The 23878-nt window shown below is 48.7% G+C and overlaps 1 protein-coding gene across 1 annotated transcript; it reads left to right on the top strand.

Annotated features, from left to right (window-relative positions):
- Positions 1-770: 770 nt before the first annotated feature.
- TNFSF8 (TNF superfamily member 8) lies at positions 771-21847 on the top strand. Its single transcript, XM_048325998.1, has 4 exons — positions 771-1227; positions 7850-7895; positions 17518-17589; positions 18184-21847. Exons 1-4 carry the CDS (start codon positions 1033-1035, stop codon positions 18579-18581), a joined length of 711 nt encoding a protein of 236 aa, XP_048181955.1. The 5' UTR covers positions 771-1032; the 3' UTR covers positions 18582-21847.
- Positions 21848-23878: the final 2031 nt, after the last annotated feature.

The following is a 23878-nucleotide window of genomic DNA, read 5'->3' on the forward strand; positions in this document are numbered from 1 at the left end:
CCATAAGGATCGAGTTCAACTCCCTGCTCCTCCCAGGAGTACTCAGCGTGAAAACATACAACCAAGAGGATCCTCCAGATGCTCCTTGACCCTTGGAGAGGGTTAGTGCTGTGGAGAGCCTATTCCAGTGATCAACCACCCTCTCAGGGAAGCCTTTCCCTAATGTCCAGTCTGAACTTCCGCTGGTGCAGCTCCATTCCCTTTCCTCCTGTCCTGGTCACCAGAGAGGGGATCAGCAGCTCCTGCCCTGCTGCCTGTAGTGAGGAAGGTGTGGATGGCCATGAGGTCCCCTCCTCAACCTTCTCTTCTCCAGCCTGAACAAACCAAGTGACCTCAGGTGTTCCTCACAAGTCCTGCCTTGGTGCCTTTTTCACCTCCCCTGGACGCACCCTCAGAGTCTGATGTCCTTCTCCTGCTGAGGTGCCCAAAACTGCTCCCAGGGCTCGAGGTGGGGCTGCACCAGTGCAGGGCAGAGCAGAACCATCTCCTCCCTCCCTCCCTCACCTGCCTGGGGACGCCGTGCTTGGGGCACCGCAGGGCACACCAAAGGTCACCTGTGGGCACAGAGCTCTGCAGGTCGCTCCCTGTCGGGAGGCAGGAGAGGTTCCAGTGCACAGCAGGAAGACAGAGCTCGGGGAGACTCCCTGAGCCCGAGTGTAGCTGCACTGAGTATAAAATGAAAGAGAATTTGCATATCTGCCCATTTCACAGAGAGCCGGCGGCGGGGCGGGGGCCTGGGGCGGGGGATCGCGGTGTCTGTTCACCTTCTGACATCGGAAAGCTCGGCTGCAGCGCACGGACCTCGGCGGAGAAATCCCTGAGCAAGAACATGAAGCTCCTTCCCCTGCTCACAGCTGCGTCCTGCCTCACGCCCCCGGGGCCCTCTTTCTTCGTAGAGCAAGTGATGAAGTTTTTTTTCCAGATCACATGAGCCAGGATGAAGGGGGAAAATCCTGCCAGGAGCAGAGATGGGCTGCAACTTGAACCCAATCGAGGGGAGACCCAGAGCAGTGCCTCGAGAGCTATATAAGAATGTGCCAGGCACAGGAGCAAACACTTTCTCAGGTGAAGGACTCGCATGAATCAGCCATGAATGTGAATGAAGACACAGTTCCCAGGAGGCTTGGGGCCACTAACAAAGTCTGTTTATATTTCATCATCGCCACGCTGGGTGTGTTGCTTGTCTTTGCCTTGGCCACCATCATGGTCCTGGTCGTCCAGAGGACGGTAAGAGATTGATTCATTGACTTTCTATTTTCTTCTTTTCTTTTCTTTTCTTTTCTTTTCTTTTCTTTTCTTTTCTTTTCTTTTCTTTTCTTTTCTTTTCTTTTCTTTTCTTTTCTTTTCTTTTCTTTTTCCTCTCCTCTCTTCTCCTCTCCTCTCCTTTCTTTTTTCCTATTTCCTTTCCTTTTTCCTTTCCTTTTCCGTCCTGAAGAACAGTTCCTACCTCTGTTATAAATGCACACACATAAATTTGGGCAAAAGATGAAACACATGGTAAAGAACTTAAGAAAAAGAGGACCTTTCTCCACAGACAGCATTTATTCTTTGCACACAATTCCTACTCTGTAAATGGAAAGAGAAAGCTCCTGATCCAAGGTGCCAAGCAGCCTCTGTCCTGCCTAGTTTGATGTGTGTCTCCTGTTGCTTTTTTGAGAGCAGCCACAGTTTGAGATGGTTTGGTCTGCTCTGCTCCTCTGAAATAGTAATGGGCTCCAGCAGGAGACATGCCACAGCTCTGTGTGACACCCTGTGGTGCTGCTGCTGCTGTGGTGAGGCAGAGCTGTCCTGAAGCGCCCAGAGCAGTGCTGGGGGCCAAGGAACTCCCTCCTGTCCCCTGTCCTCTCAGTCTTGCCTTGGGTGTGATTTTTAATGCACAACCAGAGCTGTAGAAAGGATATGAGCGACACAAAGTCACACAAAAACAACTTTTCCCTCTGCTTACAGGCATTTTTAAGTTCTTAAAATAAAAGATTGCTCTTGGATGGAGCTGGGGTTGATGGGGAACCAGTGACAGCCAGAGCAGAGATACAGATGGCTGTGAGGATAAAAAGTGAATTTCTGACCTTGTAAGGGCATTGCCATTAACTTTACCAAGGTACAATGCCAGAGTAGAAGTCCCATAGGCTGTGGAATCTTATTGCAAAAACCAAAGTGCCGAGGTACCTGAATTCATAGAGGGAAAGCTCCAGCACGGGGCTGCTGGGGGAACTGCTATGGAAAACAAAACATGATCCTTTGACTCAATATTTTCTCCTGCTAAATTTACCCTGTGCAATTTGTGTGCCCACGTACAAACATTAGCCAGAAATTAAACCAGGAAGGCTTGACTGATCCTCCTTCAAGAGAGGAATCATTTACCTGTAATCAGTGTTCTCCCAGAAGAGAAGCACTTCGAGGACACTTGCCATGAGACATGGGGTTTATAAGTGAGAAATAGTGGGATATCAAGGGAGATCTTTAAAATAACAGTCTGGGTAATTACAGACTTGCCACAGCTTTGCTGTATAATGAGGCTTTCATTTGTAGTTATCATGGAAGTGAGCATTAAATCACCTCTCCATCAGGATAAAGCAGTTATAGGAGTTGCCAGAGGAACAAGATTACTGAAAGAGGCAAGGTGTTGACTTAAAAGAGTAACGACACCATTGCAGCTGCTTTGAAAATGAACTTGGCTGAAGGAGGGAGTAAGAAGCTGAGGGGTGTTAGGAACAAATAAAACCAAGCAGCAATTTTATGCTCTGAGGAGAATTTGGCAGTAAAAACATAAATCATGGTTTGCTCTCAGGGAGTTCAGAAGGTCCTGAATTCCCAGAGCAGAAAAGAAGTGTTGGTTCTGTGGGACAGGTTCTGTGGGGAGCTCCAGGCCTGCTCCCAAAACACCTCAGCTCTTGGCTGCACTGTCCGAGCAAGGCTGGGCACAGAACCTTTTGGGAATCACGGCTGTGGCTGGGCTGAGCATCTCCAGCCTTGACTGCAGCAGCTGCCAGAACATGAGGGGCTGGGGAATCCTTGGAGCCCTGTGGACCCTGAGTTGCTGTAGGGATCAGAGCCTCACCAGCTGACTTCATTATTTTCTTTATACCTGTGACAAAAGGAGCAACATTTTGTGTGATCATCCCCTTGGGACAATCAGGTTTCCCCTCCAGATGTTATCAGCTGGATTGTGTGAGTGGTCCCTGAGTTCAGGGGCCACTCCACACCCTCCTTCTGCTGAGCTGAGAGAGAAGCTTTTATTTCCCTCTGCCCAAGGGGTGTTTGAGGGTCACAGGGACAATGCAGGGGTTGGACCCTTGGGTGCCACAGCATTCAGAGGAGGCTCGTGGTGGCAGGATCGCACTGTCCCTGCCCCCATCACAGGCACAGGATGCTTGTCTGCCTTTTGACCAATTCATAATTGCCTAATTTAAGACGAAGGAAGACAGACTGGAAAAGAAAAATCAAAATCTGCAGAAACCAGGCACTTGCGACACCCACAACCTGGGTGCTCCAAAGGAGGGAAGCACGACATGAAAGGCTAAATGAAAAAGGCAACTATGATTCAAAGCTGCTTCTCTGAATCCTACAGCACCTCTAATAGACATTATCACACCTCCCCACTTTCCAGCACCCCAAGAAATTTCCTTTACGCCTTGTTTTCAAGAAGGGTAGCACAGCACATCAGTGCCACATCTGGCAAGGGTCATTTTTGGAGCTAAACTCTGGTTTTTTGGAACTATTTGCAGTGCTGAAGTCAGTTCATTTCTTCAGCTCTCATCTGCAGAACCACCTGGCTTCAGGCCATTGCCAGTCTTTTACAAGTGACTTTGTTTTCCTCTGGAATGAGAATAGTCCCTGTAAGGTTGTCTGGAGCCATCATTTTTCTTCTTAACACTAAGTGTGTTAAACCCTCTGCCCTTCTGCCTGCTGCATCCTCTGCTGCTGGATACATGTACAAATACACGTCTCTACAGATATTTAGGTGTATAGAGAGAGAGCCGTGAAACCAGTGACAAGGAATGGGACAGGAAGGGCTGGAAAATGTCATTTTAAGGCACACAGACCTTCACAAATCTGGTGCTGTACAGGAAGGTTCATCAGACACCTGAGCCTCCCGTTAACAAATTCTGTGTGAATGTCCAGAATCCCTGATCTGGGTTAGTCCATCACTGCTCTGGATTTTGTAGCCTTCACATATTGAACCTCTAAATTGTATGGGAAAACCTTTTTATCACCAATGTGGCAAATACTAAAGGTCAGAGCAGGTTTTTCTGTTTGCTGCTCTGCTCTTCAAGGCTGTTAAAAACCTTTAGCAGTAGATTTGTGAGTCATTCCTACAGCAACCAGCACGATCCTGCATGATTTATTGGCGTTTTATGGCTCCTTAAAACTCATTGTGGCTCCGGGTGCCCCAATAGGGACCTGTTGGCCCCCTCTGGTGGCAACCTTGACAGAAAGAAAAATAAAATAAAATTAAAAAAAAAAAATTAAAATACTGAAATTTCCCCTAAAAGCAGATTTCCCACTCGTTGAGCACTACAGGAAACCCACTGAGGCATTTTAGAGGAAACTGCACTGGCCCAGCTCTTGCTGTGGGTGTTCTGGGCAGTGACAGTCACCTGCTGTCTGGAGGTGCCTCTTTAATACCTTTGGTCAGCACAGGAGAAACTGATTTTCACCCAGGGCTGTGTCTCCTGTCAGGCTCGTTATCAGATGAGCTGTGGGGGCAGTGCTCTGTTTTCTGGAGTTTTCATGTCCAGCTTCAACATTTGCCCCCACCTTCCTTCCTCCCCAGCCAGAGTCAGGTCCTAAAATAAATCCCAGGGTCATTGAGGCTGGAAAAGCCCTCCAAGGCCATCGAGACCAAGCTGTGCCTGATCCCCTCCTTGTCCCCAGCCCAGAGCCCTGAGTGCCACCTCCAGGCCTTCCTTGGGCACCTCCAGGGATGGGCACTCCAAACCTCCCTGGGCAGCCCCTGCTAAGGCCTGAGCACCCTTTCCATGGGGAAATTCCTGCTGACATCAGGATGGTTTGAGGCTGAGCAGGAGCACGGGAGAGCCTTGAGGTTCCTTTTTAAATTGAATAATTTCCTTTGAGAGGACCAAAGAGCTCTTCCCCACGGAGCTGCCACGTGGATGCACTCTTGAGCCCAGGCCCGTTATGGGGACTGTGGTTTGGGGGGATTTTCTTGGACTTTCTAGAGATAGATGAAGACTTCACAGTATCCCAGCCTGGCTTGGGTTTGAAAGGACCTTAAAACTCATCCCATTCCCACCCCCTGCCATGGGCAGGGACACCTCCCACTGTCCCAGGCTGCTCCAAGCCCCAATGTCCAGCCTGGCCTTGGGCACTGCCAGGGATCCAGGGGCAGCCCCAGCTGCTCTGGGCACCCTGTGCCAGGGCCTGCCCACCCTCACAGTGGTCAGAGGTGTCTGGTTCAATGAATATTCATTGTTGTGACACAGGAATTTAGAATGACCCTTTATTCTGTCTCAGTTTGAGAAAATTTCTTGTAAAACAATTAAGGGAAAGAAGAAATAAATCACTTTTACTGGCACCTGATTATCATTCTCTCTAATAAAGCAAACTCAAATTATTCTGCTTGCTGAGTAAAGACTGAGCTCCTTCATCATGAGCCCCCAGATCACTCCAGACAGGGTGAAATTCGTCGTCTTGAATTCTCTCTGAGCTGGCACTGTGGAATTTCATCTGTTTGGGTTCCTCATGTGTGCCTCCTTGCATTCCAAGTGACAGCATTACATGCGATATTCTTGCTGCTGGAAAAGAAAGAAATAACACCAGTAATATTTCAAAGGAAGTTCTAAAGGTTTGTTTCAGTACCTACTCAGTTGTCACTAAAATAAATTGCATTGGTATGTGCTGGTTTGACTCGCTGGGAGCCCTCCCAGGTGAGAACACAATGCCTTTAGTCCATTTTAATTTTGTTTTTATGCCCTGAGTGCAGAGCAGGCTCTGGGTCATCAGCAAGGCTCCCTGGCTGCCTGATTTCATGGAGTGTAATCTCACTGGGGGCAGAGCATCCTTTTACTGTCACCTAAAATATCTTGAATTCTCCACAGAGAGCAGGAATGTTTCGATATCACATCGAACAGCAACGCTTCCCCGTGCCCTGAGTGTGTGAGAGGGGCAGCCCAGGGCACGGGGCAATGCAGGGGCTGAGAGGTCCTGGCAGAGATCCCTGGCAGTGTTTTCAGCCCAAACCCTTCTCAGTTTTACATCTGCTGAGATCCATGAGAGTTCCCAAGGGAGGATGTCAAGTCAGGGACAAAAAGCTGGGAAATATCTATTTTTAAAAATGACATCTCTGGGTTCCTGTTCTGCTGCTGCCCAGCACCTTCCTGCCCAGCTCAGGAATGTCACCTGGAGAAATATTGGCTCAACAGGTGACTCTGCCTGCCTTGCACAGCTGTGGGGAGAGAAAAGGAACAACTTACAGATCTCCAAATTCCCCGAGAATCAGAGAATCATTTAAATTGGGAAAGAACCCAGAGATCCATGAGTCCAACCATTAATCTGTCACTGCCCAGTCCAGCTGGGAGCAGCTCTGCCACCTCTGCAGGACACAGCACCTGGCATCAGACCAGAGGGGAACAACTCTTTGCTGGGGAACAACTCTTTGCTGGGAGCAGATGCAGCTCCACACTTCACTGTTGTTCAAAACAAGGCCACATGAAGCCAAAATCGAATTAAAAACCTTCCTAAACATTTAAGATTAGAATATGAATTATGACAAACAGACCCAACACGGCTTCCCTCACTGCCCAACCACCTTCCTTCTCCCCACACCACCCATCTATCCACGTCACACACAGAAATGAGGGGTTTATGCTGTAACACCACTATGGACGAAGCTGTTCCCCAGCACAGGAGTGCCTCATTTCTCCCAGGAGATATCAGATGTTAAAGCTGGTAGAGCTTCCCAAATTTCTCCTTCCTGGACATCCCACTGGGTCACTGAACAGGCTCCCCAGGGAAGTGCTCAGGGCACTGAGTCTGACAGGGCTCAAGGAGCAGCTGGAAGAGGTTTTTAGTCCTGTGGTTTAATTTTTGGTAAGTGAGGAGCAGGGAAAAGGACTTAATGATCCTCATGGATCCCTTCCAGTGTGCTAAGCTGGGCCTGGCCTGATTAGCCTGCACAATTAGCCTGGGTGATTTGTACCCAGGTAAAAGGAGCTGGTTCAGCCCAGCCTGAGCCAAACCCACTCCCTGACACTGAAACCCCTGTGGGGTCACCCAGTGTGAGAGTGAACGGATGGGACATACAGTGAGGAACTCCCAGTGCTTTCCTCAGCTGTTGGGAGAACATTTTGCTCCTTGAGGGCATTGCTGGACATTTATGAGCTGTCAGTGCCTCAGGGTTGTGTGTTTGGGTGACAGGAAGGTGTCATCAGAGGAATCCTGCTGCACTTCACTCCCAGAGCTGGTTTTCTGGGAATTTCTCATGTCATGCTGATTGAGGACAATTTCCTGTGCCATTTCCACCCTTGGTTTTACATCTCAGCAAGAAGTAGGAGGAGAGGTGAGGCAGGACATCACTGTCCTGCTCAGACCTCAGCTCTACAACTTCAATGCTCTTTCCTGGGCACTTGGCTCTCCAGGTTGTCCAGTCCCACTCTGTCCTACTCTCTCCAAGCTTTGCAAGCCACAGACTGGGAGTTTTAGGACTTGTCCTTCTGAAACAGCCCCAACAGAACCCACACAAATTCTTACTGCACTGAGAGAATCTGGCTGTGTCAGAAATGTTCTGAAAAGGGAAACATTTCAGATCCACTTTTCAAGCAGGGTTGCATGTGGAATGGATATTCCCCGTTCCCAGAATAATCCCTCTCTTCTCTCTGTTCTCTTTCAGCCAGATGATCCTGCTGTGGAGGGCATCAAAAAACCCATCAGGACAGGTAAGACCCCTAAACAATCCATGCAATTTGTCACATCTGTAATGCAAATGTTGCCCAGGGTCACAAATAAGCCAATTGTGCACATCTTAACATTTCCCATAAAGACTCCTCTTGGTGAAGAGCCAAAGCAGTGGGGAAAAAAAATGAAAATAAGCAAAAAGCTTTCAAATTATTCAGGAGCCCATGCACGGCTGAGGAAATAACAAATATTTCTGAATGTGCCCTGGGGTGCCTGTTCAGAAGAGCTTTTTGCCAGGAGATGGGAACATCACTCTGATTTTAAGGTCTTATTTTAAGTGCCGGCTCTTGCAAATGCGTGGAAAGTCCTCGTCTTCACGAGGCAGGGGTGAAAATGGGCTCCACGTATTCCAAAACAACTCCTGGTTTGTGGGGAAAAGGGAGAAGGGAATGGATGGGTCGAGAAGGGACAAGGGGAGAACAGCAGCAAAAGGCACAGAGCAAGGAATTGATACAGGCAGAGTGCGAGCACAGGGAGCCTAAAACAGGAAAATCTAACAGAGACAATTTACCAAGATTCGGCTTTTCCTCAGCACAAATCAGGAGCGCTGTTTATGTCACTGGCAGTGCCTCACATGGCTCTCGGCACCAATATTTGATTCCTTGCAAATACAAGTTCATACCCAGGCCCAGAGGGCACGAGGTGTCATTGCCTCCCACCACAGACAGGGAAATGAAGCCGTGTTCATCTGGAAGCGGGGCAGAATGGGAGTGGAGGAAACTGGGATTGTTCAGCTGGAGCAGACTGAGGGCAGAGCTCCCCGGGGGCTGCAGCTCCTCCCGAGGGGCAGCTCCGATCTCTGCTCCTGGGCCAGGGACAGCACCCAGGGAGCGGCTGGAGCTGGGCCAGGGCAGGCTCAGGCTGAGAGCAGGGAAAGGTTCTTCCCCCAGAGGGTGCTGGGCACTGCCCAGGCTCCCCAGGGAATGGGCACGGCCCCGAGGCTGCCAGAGCTCCAGGAGCGTTTGGACAGCGCTGCCAGGGATGCCCGGGGTGGGGCTGTTGGGGGGTCTGTGCAGGGCTGGGGCTGCACTGGATGATCCTGGTGGTCCCTTCCTGCTCGGGATATTCTGTGATTCCAGAATTCTGAGTAACAGGAGCCCAAGGTCTGGACAGTCCCAATCCCCAAATCATCTTTTCTGCAGCTGCCTTTTTGCAGCGTTTGGGCACCATTTACTCCATTTTGGGTAACTTTTGAATCTGTGACTCTCCCATACCTGGCTTGTTCCACAGCCCACAGTTCCCAAAGCAATCCCTGCGTGTCTCTGTGTCCTTCCTGAGAGCTTCACATCTTGCCTGAACACCATTTTTTATGTTTTAAAATTCCTGTAACCTGGAGGAATTTTCTTTTCCCCTTAGGCTCCCCCTAGGGCACCCTAAACACACACACTGCTTCCTTTCTATCAACCTAAGCATGCCTTTACATCTTCTTAAGCCTTTCTCAAGTCTTTCTGTGCTTTATTTCATATCTGAGGAGGCTCAGAAATGTGCAGGATCTGAAGGTGTGGAGCCTTCTGATCCACAGAGGAGGAGCCACAGAGGTTGTATCTGTAGGTCAGCGCTTTTCAAAGCAAAGCACAAGGGGTAGGGGCATTCCCAGGGCAGGGAGAGAGATGTCACTAGTCCAAAAGTCCATTTATATTTATATTATTTATATTATATATATTATTTATATTATATTGTTTATATTATATTATTTATATTGTTTATATTGTTTATAAAATTTTCTATATATTTATATTGTTTATATTGTTTATATTGTTTATATTGTTTATATTTTATATATTTATATGTATATTATTTCTATTATTTCTATTGTTTATATTTATAATTTTTGCATATTGACATGTATATTTCTATTTTTATGTATTTATATGTATATTTATATTTACACTTACATGTATATTTGCAGTTATATTTATATTTGTATGAAAGAAAATCATAGATATATACACACATATATACCACATATAACTATATATAAATCTTACATTTTTCTTTATATATATATGTATATATGATTTTATTTCAGTTCAAGCAACCTGTGCCAATTGTTTTTTCCCCTCACCTGCAGCTGGCAGGTGCCAGGAAGGAGCAATGTGCTCTCTCCAGGAATGGCCAGGATGCTGTTCCATCAGCCAGAACTTTTTTGTCTTTGGGTCCATATCAACCCCAGGCATCCTCTTGCTCTGAATTTCTGAATTCTGCTGCTAAATCTGAGATGATGTCGTTAGTGAAGGACAAAAGGGGGGCTGATGGTGAGATGCCACATCAGGAAGAGCTGCTGAAAGCTGCTTTTAGTGGATTTAAATACTGTCCCAGCCCACCCCTCAGCACCCATCAGTCTGTATTGGAGGGTAACAGAGCATTCAAATATGCTCAGGGTCCTTTATTTTCCTCTTAAAATGCGTAAAGCAGTGCGAATTAATTAATTAATTTATATATCCAGTGGGTAAATTACTGAGGGCCCTTCCCAGGGAGCTCTGTCAGCTGCTGCCTGCTGGCAACCAAGCAGGGACTTGTGGCAAGTGCTGCAAGGTGCCACCCGGAGACAGGAGCAGGAGAAACATTCAGGAAGGGGACTCTGGTGGGGCTGGCATTGGTGTGGATTTAGATTTGGATCCATTCTGCCTCCCAGGCAGCCCAGATGGAAATTGGGCTTTTGTACCCATGAACCAGGGCTCCAGCATTGTCAAAACGGGCAAGGGAGCAAAAAACCAGCATTGCCCAGCTGGCAGCTGAGCCTGGCTCCAGCCCTGTGCCAGTGCCAACATCGCAGGGATGCCCCATGGGGACACAGCCCCATCCCTGGAAGCGTCCAAGGCCAGGCTGGATGGGGCTTGGAGCAACCTGGGATAGTGCAAGGTGTCCCTGCCCATGGATGAGCTTTAAGGTCCCTCCCAGTCAAAACCATTCCATGATCCTGTGACACAACAAATCTGTGCTGGGCCCAGCTGAGGTCACTCGGGCAGAGACTTCGCTGAGATGCCCATGGGCAGCAGCCCAGACCCAGCCACAACACTGAATTAATGGTGTCTTATTAAAGCAGGAAAGTGCAGTGATGTAATTGAAATCTCCAATGAGATTATGTTCTATTGTTAGCTAAACACCAGCGGGCACTAAAGCAGATTTCTGGGAGGTTTCCAGCCCTGACTCAGCTGTCAGACCCCAATGGATGGGCTGCAGGAATCCACAGGCTCAGGCTGAGAGTGATGCAATGTCAGCTCGTTAAATGTTTGCGTGAAAAATGGGATGAGTCTCCTCAAACCCTCCGGGCCACTGTCAGTGCAGTACCTGAGCAACAGGGGAAGGAATTCAATCCATCACGAGCTAAATATTTGTGAAATGTTCTTTCTGTGGAAGCGTTTCTCTGCAGAAACTCATCCCCATTTCACAAATTACAAATCAAGTGTTCGTGTGGATCTGAGGGGTATTGCTATGTTCATTTTTTAGAGGGAAAATGAACTCACAGACAAATTGATGACTGCAGACTCTGGAAAGGTGCAGCCCTCATCATCTCCTTGCTGGCCTCTCCGAGCCTCATTTCCCTGGGAACTGTGCAATCCTGGGCTTTTCTTGTTATTTGAACTGCAAAGATTCGTTATCAAAATCTCTTCTCATTTACAAAAGGAAAAAAACCTTATACAAATGAACACACACACACACATTATTTATTGGTGTTTTTCTCTGGCACTGGACAGACCAGGAAAAGAAATCCAGCGTCCCACTCTCAGTTCCAATGGGAAATACATTCCCAAATAAAAATCTGATTCTGAGAAATTAATATAATACAGGTGACAGTCACAAACTTGCTACTGTAGAGGAAATCAGGCTGGAGCCAATGAGCCAAGAAGCCTTTTCAGATTTGCAGCAATATCTCAGAGGGCAGTTCAGCCTTCTGCAACTAAATCTGATCTCTTCCAGCAAGGAATTATCCCAACATTATGAGGAGAGGCTGAGGGAGCTGGGAAAGGGGCTCAGCCTGGAGCAAAGGAGGCTCAGGGAGGACCTTGTGGCTCTGCACAAGTCCCTGACAGGAGGGGGCAGCCGGGGGGGTCGGGCTCTGCTCGCAGGGAACAGGGACAGGAGGAGAGGGAACGGCCTCAGGCTGGGCCAGGGGAGGCTCAGGGTGGACAGCAGCAGGAATTTCCTTATGGAAAGGGTGATTAAACATTGGAAGGGGCTGCCTGGGGAGGTTTGGAGTGCCCATCCCTGGAGGTGTCCAAGGAAGGCCAAGGTGGCACTCAGTGCTCTGGGCTGGGGACAAGGTGGGGACCGGGCACAGCTTGGATTTGACGGCCTTGGAGGGCTTTTCCAACCTCAGTGATGCTGTGATGACGTTGCAGGCTGTCAGACCCCGATCTCACGGCAATGGGTTCCCCAGAAATGGATATTTCACTCTTAGACCATAAAGGTTTTTCCATCTCAGCCTCAGCCCGGGGCGCTGTCTCTGTGCATAAATGCAACCCTGCCCGAGGTCTGTCTGCCCTGGGGGGCCAGGGCAGAGGAGTTGTGTTTCTCAGTTTGAAAAATTTGGGCAAGCCTGGGCTTGCAAATGCTAGAAAGTGTGCGGAGGCCTCCTCCAGGCCAGCATCCGGAGGGGGTGTCACCCAGCTGCCACTTGTCACAGCATCACAAGGCTGGGCCAGTCCTTTGGCTGCTGTTTGCAGGGCACTGAACTGGCAGGAGAGAGTTAAAATTAGCTACAGGCACTTCAGGGAGTGGCTGCTGAGAAATAAAATCAGGTAAATTCTGCTAACTCTGGCTTGCTGACAGAGAGGTGTGACATCACCTTGCCTAATTCCATGAGCACTTAAATCCAGGGAGGCTACAGAGGAATCAAAAGCTCTCCAGTTTATTGCCTGCTTTTACTTCTTTATTTCATAAAATAATTCAGGGTTTTTCCCTGCTGCTGTGCCTGCCCACACTCAGCCCCCAGCCAGGGGTGATGCCATCCCCACGGCAGTGAAATGTCACCAAGGGATGGCTGGGACCAGGACAAGCCTCAGGAGACCCACTTGAGGGGCTTTCCATGTCTGGGTAGCACCACCTTCCATGCTGACAAAGCCACTTTCAGCTCGTGGTTTCAGTGCCCTTTGTTGGTGCTTCTGTCAGACCCACCTCAGAGCTGGGGAAACTGAGGCAGCTGGCACAGAGAACTTTCCCCGGCACAGTCACATCCTCCTGGACCTGTCTGGCAGCCGCCCTTGTGTCCTCGTGTCCCTGAGCCCTTGGCTTCCTCCTGGCTGGACAAGGTGCTGTTGTGTTTTGATGCTCTGAGAGAAACTCAGTGGTTTGTTTTGCACCTCAGGGGGAAATCCTGGGGGCTCAGTGAAGTTGCAGCTTCTCTGAGGTCCATTTCACAGCCTCATTTCCCAGTCCCATTTCCCAGCCCCTTTGGCTTAGTGGGGAAAAGCTCCATGAAGCTCCTGGAAAAAGTCAGGCTGTTTTCCTCAGGGCTGCACCCTCTGGATGCCCATCCTAGAGTAAAAGGGGTCAAAAAGACAAAAATAAGTTATCCTGATATCTTCCCACTGAGACCCCTCCCTCATCAGCAGCTTTCCTTGAAGCAGAAGATCTGCAGTGCCTGTGCCTCACAACATGCACTGAAACCCTCCTTGGTCCTTAGCCCCAAGTGTAGCTTTGTCTTTCGTCCTGCTCGCAGTGTTTTTAAGCTCATCTAATCCCACTGATTGCAGAGGGATTACCTCTGATTTACACCGTGACTCGTGCAAAGCCAATTAGGTGATGCAAGCACATCCATCGATCAGTCCTGAAGCTCTGGTAATTTCAGCCTCTCTTGGCTTGAGCCGAAACATTCCAGATAGAAGAATTAACTTGAGAAATAAAAGTGGAAAACAGTTACCAGCTGCCTCAGCAGAGAGAGAACTAGAGCTGTCTCTGTAAAACAATTTTTTTTCCGTAATTTGCCTTCTGAGTAATGCAGCTGATGTCACCAAGTAAATGGTTTAAACGCAGGCACATCAAACTTGCTGACACCTATAAATGTTAAGTACAGCTCTGGAAATGCAAAGTGCAGGCTGGTCAGCGAGGGGAGATCTTTAGAGATGCCATGAACACCCTGAGCCGCGCAGGCCTGGCCAGGTTGGGGCAGCTCCTGGGCTGGTTCTGGGCAGGCTCAGCGCTTGGTTGGCTTGGCAGGGCTTGCAGGGCTGCGGCCTCCAAAGGCTGCTTGTGCAGCAGGGATTTTCAGCCTTTGGAGAGTAAACCCCTTCAAAGCCACAGAATTTCTGTAGATAACCTCTTCTTTCCTGCAGGACACTCGGAGTGTGAGCAGGCTCAGGGTGCTGATTGTGTTACCAGACACTCGTTATCACCGTAACAGCTTTAGCTGAAATAAGCCTGAAGGGTTTTTGCCCATTCTGTGCCGTATCTCCGCATCTCTGCAGTGCCTGTGCCCTCACTAGAGCACTGTATTGACATGACTAACACCAGGAAAGCAGGCTTTGGTTTTTCTTCGGGGATTTCCAGAATGGTGAAGGGACTTTGGTACATGACTTACTCATTCTTGGAGAGCAGTGAGCTCCTGCTCTCTCCAAAAGCCTTTAAACTACTGAAATCAGAGAAATATTACAATTTTTTTCAAGATATCCACAGCCTCTGTCTCCAACAGAGAGTGCAAAGGGTGCAATACACACCACAGCAACCCCCTCCAGCCAGGGGAATTTGGGTGGGGGACCAGCTTCTCCCTGATTTATCCATCCTCCTTATTAAGACCCCCTTAGAAATCAGGCCATGTAGATACAGCAATAGTCTGGAGATTTGAATCTCCTATCATGACCTCAGTTTCAGGAATCTTAGGAAACTTAAGATCCTTATCCCACTCTGCATTTAGAGTTCTTGTTAGAATCATGGAATCACAGGATATGATGAGTTGGATGGGACCCACCAGGATCATCCAGTGCAGCTCCTGGCCCTGCACAGACCCCCCAACAGCCCCACCCTGGGCATCCCTGGCAGCGCTGTCCAAACGCTCCTGGAGCTCTGGCAGCCTCGGGGCCGTGCCCATTCCCTGGGGAGCCTGGGCAGTGCCCAGCACCCTCTGGGGGAAGAACCTTTCCCTGCTCTCAGCCTGAGCCTGCCCTGGCCCAGCTCCAGCCGCTCCCTGGGTGCTGTCCCTGGCCCAGGAGCAGAGATCGGAGCTGCCCCTCGGGAGGAGCTGCAGCCCCCGGGGAGCTCTGCCCTCAGTCTGCTCCAGCTGAACAATCCCAGTGCCCTCAGCTGCTCCTCACGGGCCCCTCCAGACCCTTCCCCATCCTCGTGTCCCTCCTCTGGGCACTCCCTCACAGCTTTAGGTCTTTCTTATATTGTGACTCTCAAAACTGCCCCCAGGACTCAAGGTGAAGCCACTCCAGCCCAGAGCAGAGTGGGACATGTGAGGATCATGACACACAACATCCGAGGTCAAGTTTTAGTAGGATTTAGTTTTATGCATTAGTTGGTCCTTCAGAGACCCCTGTAGGGTCGGGGATTCTGATATCAGTTTTATAAACTGAGGCACAGGAAAACTTCAGAGTTTTGTGTACCCTGGGAGAGGGAGTATAATTTGATAAAGTTTTACTGAAACCCCTTCCTGCTTTATTCTTGGTGTTCAGCTGTGCAAGGAAACACAGAAAAATTCCCAATTTGCCATCTGAGCTCCTGTGCACTTCCACAGCCACAGCAGGGCCAGGAGAGGTAAAGGTGAGCAAATGCAAGGAGAAATAACCCTTCACCTGTCAGTTGCAGCACTGGGATATGCACTGCTTTCCTGAATCCCTATCTTGTCTGTGTGTCCGTTCCCTGTGGGCTCAGGGGGCAGCACCAACTCTGGGCTATGCAGAATAAAGGAGGAATAGTCACAGAATCAGGGAATGAATCCCGGACTGGTTTGGGTTGGAAGGGGCCTTAAAGACCATCTTGTTCCAACCCTCAGCCATGGGCAGGAACACGTTCCACTATGCCAGGTTGCTCCAAGCCCCGTCCAGCCTGGCCTTGGACACTGCCAGGGATGGACAGTCAGTGCCATTAGCTGAACATCCAGTACGGTGAGAGGAGGAAAAACTTACGCAGAGGGGATGGAAGGCGGGAAAGTGGATGAAAAGGAGGTGAAATGCAAGGGGGAGAAGTGGGGAGCAGGGTCTGGGATGCAGGAACTGGATCAGAGGCGTGCGGTGCAGGGATGCAGGGGATGGGACACCGGGATGCGGTGCCGGGATGCGGTGCAGGGATGCGGTGCAGGGATGCAGGGGATGGATCGTGGCTCCTCGGTGCGGTGCGGCCGCCTGCAGTGCCGGGCACGGCCGTGGGATGGAGCCGTCCCCGCGGCCGTGGGATGGAGCAATTCCTGTGGCCGTGGGATGGAGCAGTCCCCGAGGCAGTGGGAGGGAACAGTCTCCGCATCCCGTGGGATGGAGCCGTCCCAGCGTCGCGTGGGATGCAGCAGTTCCCGCATCCCGTGGGAGGGAACAGATCTCTCGTCCCGTGGGATGGAGCCGTCCCCGAGACTGTGGGAGGGAACAATCCCCGTGTCACATGGGATGCAGCGGTTCCCGAGGGATGCAGCGGTTCCCGTGGGATGGAGCCGTCCCCGCGCGGCTGTGCCGGGGCAGCCCCAGCACTTCCCCGACTCGGCGCTTTGGATTTGGGGCATTCCCGGGACCTCGGCTGCCCTGGGATGTGCGGGGGGAGCGGGGCAGGAGCGGGGCAGGCTCGGCCCCTCCAGCAGAAGCTTTGGGGTCCCTGGTGCCCAGAGCAGCTGTGGTTGCCCCTGGATCCCTGGCAGTGCTCAAGGCCAGGCTGGACAGGGCTTGGAGCAGCCTGGGACAGTGGGAGGTGTCCCTGCCCATGGCAGGGGTGGCACTGGATGAGCTTTAAGGTCCCTTCCAGCCCAAACCACTCTGGGATCATATGAACAACCTAAAGTCCCAGCGAAATCCACATTTAAACTGTGAGGGAACAGAGCAACATTCCAAAAGCACCCAAAGAGCCATTTTCAGAAGTAAGTTCCATTTAAATGTTTAAAAGCTTTCTGTAATTGCACCACAAAAATAACTTGGTTAAATTAATCTTACCTGCACATAATTTCTGTTTCATAGAATCAGAGAGTCCCAGAGTGGTTTAGGTTGGAAGGGGCCTTAAAGCCCATCCAGTGCCACCCCTGCCATGGGCAGGGACACCTTCCACTGTCCCAGGCTGCTCCAAACCCCATCCAACCTGGCCTTGGACACTTCCAGGGATGCAGGAGCCTCCCCACCCTCACTGTAATTCCTCCTTTTATCGATTCCAAACGCACCCTCTTTTAAATTAAAACCATCACCCCTGTTTTTAAGAAGCAGGGTAAGGAATTTAAGTTTGCTTGGCTGAGAGCTGCAATCTGCCAGAGCTTTAGGTTGTTATAGATTTACCGGTTGAGTGACACTGCTCTGAATTCCCTGGGCAGATCAGATATTCTCAGCCAAGGAGTAAGAACCAGCTGCTACATGCTGGAAGTGGGGTACCAAGTGCTGACTGCATTTTACAGTACCAAAAAAAAAAAAAGAAAAAAAAATGCTCAGGAGCAATGAGTTAATCTGTTAATCTGAGTTCATCTGTTGCTCTCTTCAGGGAACACCTTTGAAGACTATTTGAGGATCCTACAGCGTGTCCCAGACAAAGGAGCTGCTGCCTACATGAGAGGTCAGTGGGGAGTCCAGGGTGGGGGAAAGAGCTGGGAAAAGGAGATTTCAGAGCTGTCTGAAGAGCTGCTCGTGTTGTTCACACCAGGTTAAGTGGCAAATAGGTTTTCTGGCTGAATGGGCATTTCCTAGGAAAAAAATTCCTTTGCTCTCCTGGAATGCAGTTGGCAAACCCCTATCTGATCCTAGAGACTTCTTTTTAACTTGACAAAAATAAAAGGAAATAAAAGATTTACCTTCTGCACACCACAGAGGAATGTACATCTCCACAAACTGTACAATCCCCATGAACATGGAAAAACATTAATGTACATCTCCATGAATTCCCTTCAAATGCCAAGTGGGGAAGTAATGGAGGTGAACATTCACGTGTTTCTGTCCTGGGTTTCCTGAGGACTGGGTAAATCCTTGGAAGTTTTAGTGCCCCACTTCCACGTGTGAGCTCCCAGCTGTCTGACCAGTAGTTTTCCTGGAGTTTCCTGCAGGAAACCACTGAGCAGGTCTCTCCTTTTACCAGGGAGCACTGCTGGAAGTCTCCTAGGGCTGAACTGCAGTCAGTGGAGCTGAGTTAACACCCCTTTGCTTTGCTTCCCAGTGTCCAGCGCCGTGAACAGCTCCAAGCTGAGCCTGGTGGAGAAGGGGGTCTGTGAGGCCACCCAGTGCAAGAGCCAGGAGCTGGTGATCAAGAAAGAAGGCCTCTACTTGATCTTTTGCCACTTGAACTTTCACTTTCCCAACTGCTCCAAGAGCCCCATCGACCTCAAGATCGAGCTCCTGGTGAACGACAGGGTCGACAGGCAGACGTTATCCACGCTGTGCGCCTCAGACACGTGCCAAGACAAGACTTTTAAGACCTTGCTCCAGCTGCACCTGACGCACCTGAACATGGAGGACCGAGTATCAGTAACACTGAACCACCCCGAATTCCTGAATGACGTTTCCCTTCCCAATGAAAACGTTCTCGGGGTCTTGAGGTACAGCGATGGAATGTGAGCAGCTCCCTGACTTCCCGCTGCTGCCCAGGCTCTTCCTCTGAACACCAGTAGCCTGCTTTCACTAGGCACCACCTTGGTTTAAATTTCCCACCTTACCTCATCCCTAGGGTGAACAAGGAGCTTTGTGAGTGTCCCAGAAAAAAACACTGCAAGAGCCACAGCTTCCAGGTTCCCTGGCTTGGCTCCGGGTGGGATTGTTGGAGTATCCAGCACAAAACTCACAGACCCACCAAGGGCTCCTCGAAACAAACACAGATTAAAACACAGCCAGATCATGGGAAGAATCTACAATATGGAGACTTTTAGGGTCACAAACTGCTGGCGCAGCACCTGCGCTCAGGACAGGGGGAAATCTGTTTAACTCTGTTTTACAGAGTAGTGTTTTAACCTGGTCTTTCCAAAAAAACAACAGTCAAAGCTTGCAGTCAAGGCTTTTCTTTACCACAGGCACACAACGACAACTCTGGAGTAGTAATGATGAAATTATTGACTCTCGGGCTGGTAGCTGAAACTCTGGGGCAGGACATAGGAGATACGGGATTTACAGGATATTTCTGTGCTGCATTCTGCTATGGACTTTATGCCATTTCCTTCAAGTGTCTTCCTTGTCACTATTTATCCATCTTTTCTATTTAAATATAAAGCTCTTTGGGACAGAGACTTTGTCTAAGCAGAGTGCTCAGCCTCTGTTCTCCCCTGGGCTTCCCAGACCTTTTCATATTAAATATTAAAACAGCAACGGAGTTGCGAATCTGGCAAATGGCAAAGTTCATTAGGGTGCATTTTCCTTGAGTGCTGCACTGCCAGTTTGGTGGTCCCTGTGTGACACAGACCACACTGGCTGAGAATCCTCCTCCAGCACCAGCACTTTTTGGAAAGCCAGGACTCCAGACTTCCCCAAAGTCCAGACTTTCCCAAAGATGGTTTCAGACTGGCCCTCAGCTGAGAGCTGAGATGTTTGGGCAGGCCAGAGGATGGGTGGTATTTGAGCTTCTTTGATTCCTGGAATGTTTAGAGAATGCAGGATAAAAGAGCAATCTCAGCCCCTCTTTTTCCATGAACTGCCATAACCCAGGAATTTATTTGTAATTTCATTCTTACAGTGTGGGGTGGGAAGAGATCGAGATGTTCCCAAAGCTGGTGCCAGTTCAGTCCTTCCCCTTTTCCCTTCATCTCTGGGATCCCAGCAAGGCCTTTTCTCACCATTATTGGAGTTTTTCCCCTTGCACAACTGACATTTTTCTATGACTGGAGCTTGGCAAACTCTCCACAGCAAACATTTAGTCATAGATTGAGTTTCTGGCTGCAGAAGTCCGGTGGTTTATCACCCAAGCTCAGTGGATGCTGGTGACTGATGTAGCTCCTTTTGTGTGCTCACACTCCAAATATTCCTCAGAGCAGTAATTTGTTTCTTGTTTTACATCACCAGAAACTGATGGTGCATATCAATGAGGTTTTGTCTCGTAGACCAGCTGACTTCAAAATACACCAGACACTTTCCAAAGGTCAGGAGGAACTGATATGATTCACTGCTAGAGATACCTACTTTCTATTTTGATAAACATCGATGCAAACAAAAATTCCTTCTGCTGTTAATGACTCAGCAAAAAAGAAAAGAAAAGAAAACTAAATCTAAAAGAAAAACCCAAAACACATGGATTTAGTTGTCTTTTCTTCCTTTTTCCCTTAGCGAAGAGAAGTTTATTTTTATAAGAGTCAGCTGGCCCTGCCTATGACTTTGTCACGTCCTCTGGGATCTCCTCACCCCTCTGGGCCCTATAAATCTCTCATGCCTCTGAACAGGGATTTTAACTCATATTTGCCTCCACTTTGACACGCACAACCAACTTCCAGAGAAGTTAAAGCAAGCCTGGCAGTGAGGGATCACAGCTCCTGAATATAGCAGCAGTCAGTGAGTGAGAAGATGCATCTCCTCACACATCCCACCACTCCTCCTCTCGCTCGAGGCTTTGAACTGAAAGAGAAAGGGCATTCTTTAAAACATAAAGCAGCTCTCCCTGCACAGGCTGATTTTATTCTATTATTTTGCCACATGGAGAAAACCCTGACAAAGCAGTGCTAAGCTGCTCAGCCCCAGGTTTTTTAATACCTCTGGGTATAGAAATCTGGCCTCTACCCCATTGCCTCTGAGGAATAAGAATAAATTATAGCCAGAAAGAGAGCCCATTAATAGGGGCCAATTTCTCCACCAGTTACAAAAATGTTAAATGGCTTTTGCTGAAGCAAGGTCCCGAGCCAGGCAGACTCCAAGTCACTTCATTCTTTCATCCCTTTTCCTTCTTTATTTTTTTTTTTCCCTAAGTTTTTTTGAAGCAGGTCATTTCAACAACAAACTTGCACTTAAAAAAATATCCAGGCTGGTCCTTCCCATGAGGATGTGTCATTCCAGCAGCATCAGGAGCAATTCCCTGTGGGGAACAGCCCTGTTTGCAGCAGGAGAGTCCTGGCTCTGCCCAGGAGCATCTCCTGGGGCACCACACCTTGCTCTGGTTCCCCGTCACAGGGCTCAGCCCAGGAGAGGAGAGGGATCCTAAAAGCACTGAAGTCATGGAAAAATTGTGAAAATTCCTCCCCTGGTCCTCAGATGTGGCAAATGTGGGGTTTTCTGTGCCCGTGTGTGATTGCCAACTCCACCAGACCCAGGGAGCAGCAACAATCCCATAGCTCTGTTCTGTAGAGGGGTTTGGACCCTTCCCAGACACTGAGAAAGCTGTGCTCTTAATCTGCTATCTGCTTGGCCATGGGGCATCCATAGGATTTATCCATAATCTTGGTTGATAGGAAAAAAAATGCCTAGTATTGGCTTAATTCAGTCTGTTGTTAATTGCTGTGGAAATTTGTAACAGGGACTTCAATAGCAGTCAAGCTGATGTAACACATTCCCATCCCAGCTCACCCAGGGGCAGCAACCCAAAATCTGATCAGGTTTAATATCAGAGATCACAGAGCTGGATCTGAGCTGTGCTGGAGCTGTGAAGGCTTTGAAACCACGAGTACAATCAGATTTCACAAGACTCAGTGACACCTCCCATGAAATTGGCCCAAACCCAAACTCCTCAAAGCTCAGCTCTGAAAATTAGGCCACGGCTTATCTGACACAGATTCATTATTCACGGAGGGACTTTCACATTCACTTCTGGGTTTGTTTCATTTTTTGCTCAGCACAAGGGAAAAACATCACAGACATTTAGAAAGAAATCCCTTCCTGTGCTGAGGGCCAGCCAGGGGCTGTTGGCAACCTAAAAATGCACAGAGGTCCCTATTTAAAGATCCCACTTGGATCAATAGGGCACTGACCTGTGCAGCAACTGCCTGACTCTGCACTGCTCTGATCCATCCAGATTCCTCGGGAGAGCAAGCAGCAGTCTGCAGAATCCTTGGCTAATTGCTCAGGTTCTCAAATTAACATTATGATTATTATGATGATTATTATTCTTTATGTTACTAGATAAAAAAATTCAAAGCAGCTCCACTGTTTCCAGCACCCTATTCTGAAGATAACATAAGAAAGGGACTACTCAACACAAATAAGCAACCTAAAAAGCAAAATAAATAAGAAACTTTTATTTTTGGGACCTTCAAACAGGTCTCTAAAGAAGATACAACTTGTGTTTGGTGCGAACAGCAAGAGAAAACCTCAGAGCAAAGGCAGCTTCTGGAGAGAGAATGACTGAAATAAATGCAAATTCTGATGAGCAACACTTGAGGCAGCAGGAGCTGCACATAGTGACCTCAAAACCTCGTCCAGCCTCCACTTTTAATGGTTTTAATTGGCTCAGTTTCAAGGAACGTGAGGATATGGGGTCTTGGAAAAATGTTTTGGAAGAGCACATTCTGCAGTCAGACCTGGAACCCCCCGCCCCCATCCCCCACACTTTAAATTCCCAGTTTTTCTTTTCACTGCTGACCCCAGGAGCTTGAAGATTTGGGATGGAGGAGGGTGGAGTCCCAAGAAGGACAGCATGGCACTGTCTGAAATTCAGGCTCAAGGAGAAATTCAGGTGCTTCCAAGGAGAGGGAGGATTGTGAAACCCCAGAGCTGGACATTTCCATGGGGGCAGAGCCTTCTCCATGCTCAGCATTCCCTGGGATTGCAGCAGCCTCGCTGCTCTGTTGCAGTCAGGGATGCTGCATACCAAGAGTGAAGCCATCCGTTTTTCCTGAGTTGCCATATCCCGCAGTCCTGACATTCCATTTCCCTTCATGTCAACAGCTTCTAAATTTAGGCTCTCTAATTCCTTCTTAGAGGCAATGTGAAACAGGAAGCTCCAGGTGAGTCAGAGCACCCAAAATAGCTGCCCAGAAAAGCCAGGCTCAGCTGCTCAGTGAGTCTTTACTCAGTCCAGCCACCTCAGGCTCAAAAGCCGCACTCAGTTCCAGAAAAAGAAAAGATCATTTAATGTGTGGATTGATAATTTATGGCCACTTTCCAGGGATGATTTATGAACTGAGGCCTCCAAGCAGGACGCATCTGTGAGGTAAAACACGATGACAGCTGAGCAAGTTGGTAGATTTATGGACACAAAAGAATAAGATTTTACAGTTTAAGTCATCTTTATTCCACTTATTCCTTGGGCTCTTCCAGACCTGACAGAGGGAGAGCCACGTTTTGAAATTAAGCTCCAATTCAGTACTGGAAGTCACTTTTGAAGCTACTTTTCTCATATAAAACTGTGTAGTAAATATTTGACAATTTTTTTATTCCTTCAAGTTTGTGTATTTTTAATTTCCTTGGGTTTTTATCATTCTACTTCTTCCTCTCTTTGCTTCTATTTTTATGTCTCTATTTTTGTATGAAAGTGGATGGAAAAGGAAATCAAACAGAAGGTAAAGGGGAAAAATGAAAGAAAGCAGAGTGTGAAGAATTGGGGAAAAATACCCAATACTGTTGGAACAGTTAAATGAGCTCCGAGAAGCTCTGACTCCAGGGATGTGAGGGAATGTGACTCCAAGGCCAGGTTGGACAGGGCTTGGAGCAGCCTGGGATATGGAAGGTGTCCCTTCCCGTGGAATGGGGGGAATGAGATGAGCTTTAAGGTCCCTTCCAACCCAAACCAGTCTGGGATCCTTTGATTCCACCGTTGACACTGATCACAGTCTGAAGTGGGCAATTTCTACATCTTGTGCTTTAGAGGAAGGAGAAGTTTAATAGTGAAAAATGTTAATTATATGCAACTTTAAAATACTTTCTATGAATGTAATTCCCGGGGCTTCAACCAAGTTCCTCAAGCTTGACAGTGGTGGCAGAGCAGGACTTTTGCCTCTGGCAGGCAG

The sequence above is a fragment of the Corvus hawaiiensis genome, chromosome 21, assembly GCF_020740725.1.
Source record: "Corvus hawaiiensis isolate bCorHaw1 chromosome 21, bCorHaw1.pri.cur, whole genome shotgun sequence".
Classification (NCBI taxonomy): Eukaryota; Metazoa; Chordata; class Aves; order Passeriformes; family Corvidae; genus Corvus; species Corvus hawaiiensis.

Bases quoted from the DNA above. Each gene is read 5' to 3' on its own strand.
- TNFSF8 (XM_048325998.1), top strand. From the start codon at position 1,033: ATGTGCCAGGCACAGGAGCAAACACTTTCTCAGGTGAAGGACTCGCAT. The intron at 1,228-7,849 runs GTAAGAGATTGA...GTTCTCTTTCAG, and splicing joins TCCTGGTCGTCCAGAGGACG to CCAGATGATCCTGCTGTGGA. The intron at 17,590-18,183 runs GTCAGTGGGGAG...TTTGCTTCCCAG, and splicing joins AGCTGCTGCCTACATGAGAG to TGTCCAGCGCCGTGAACAGC.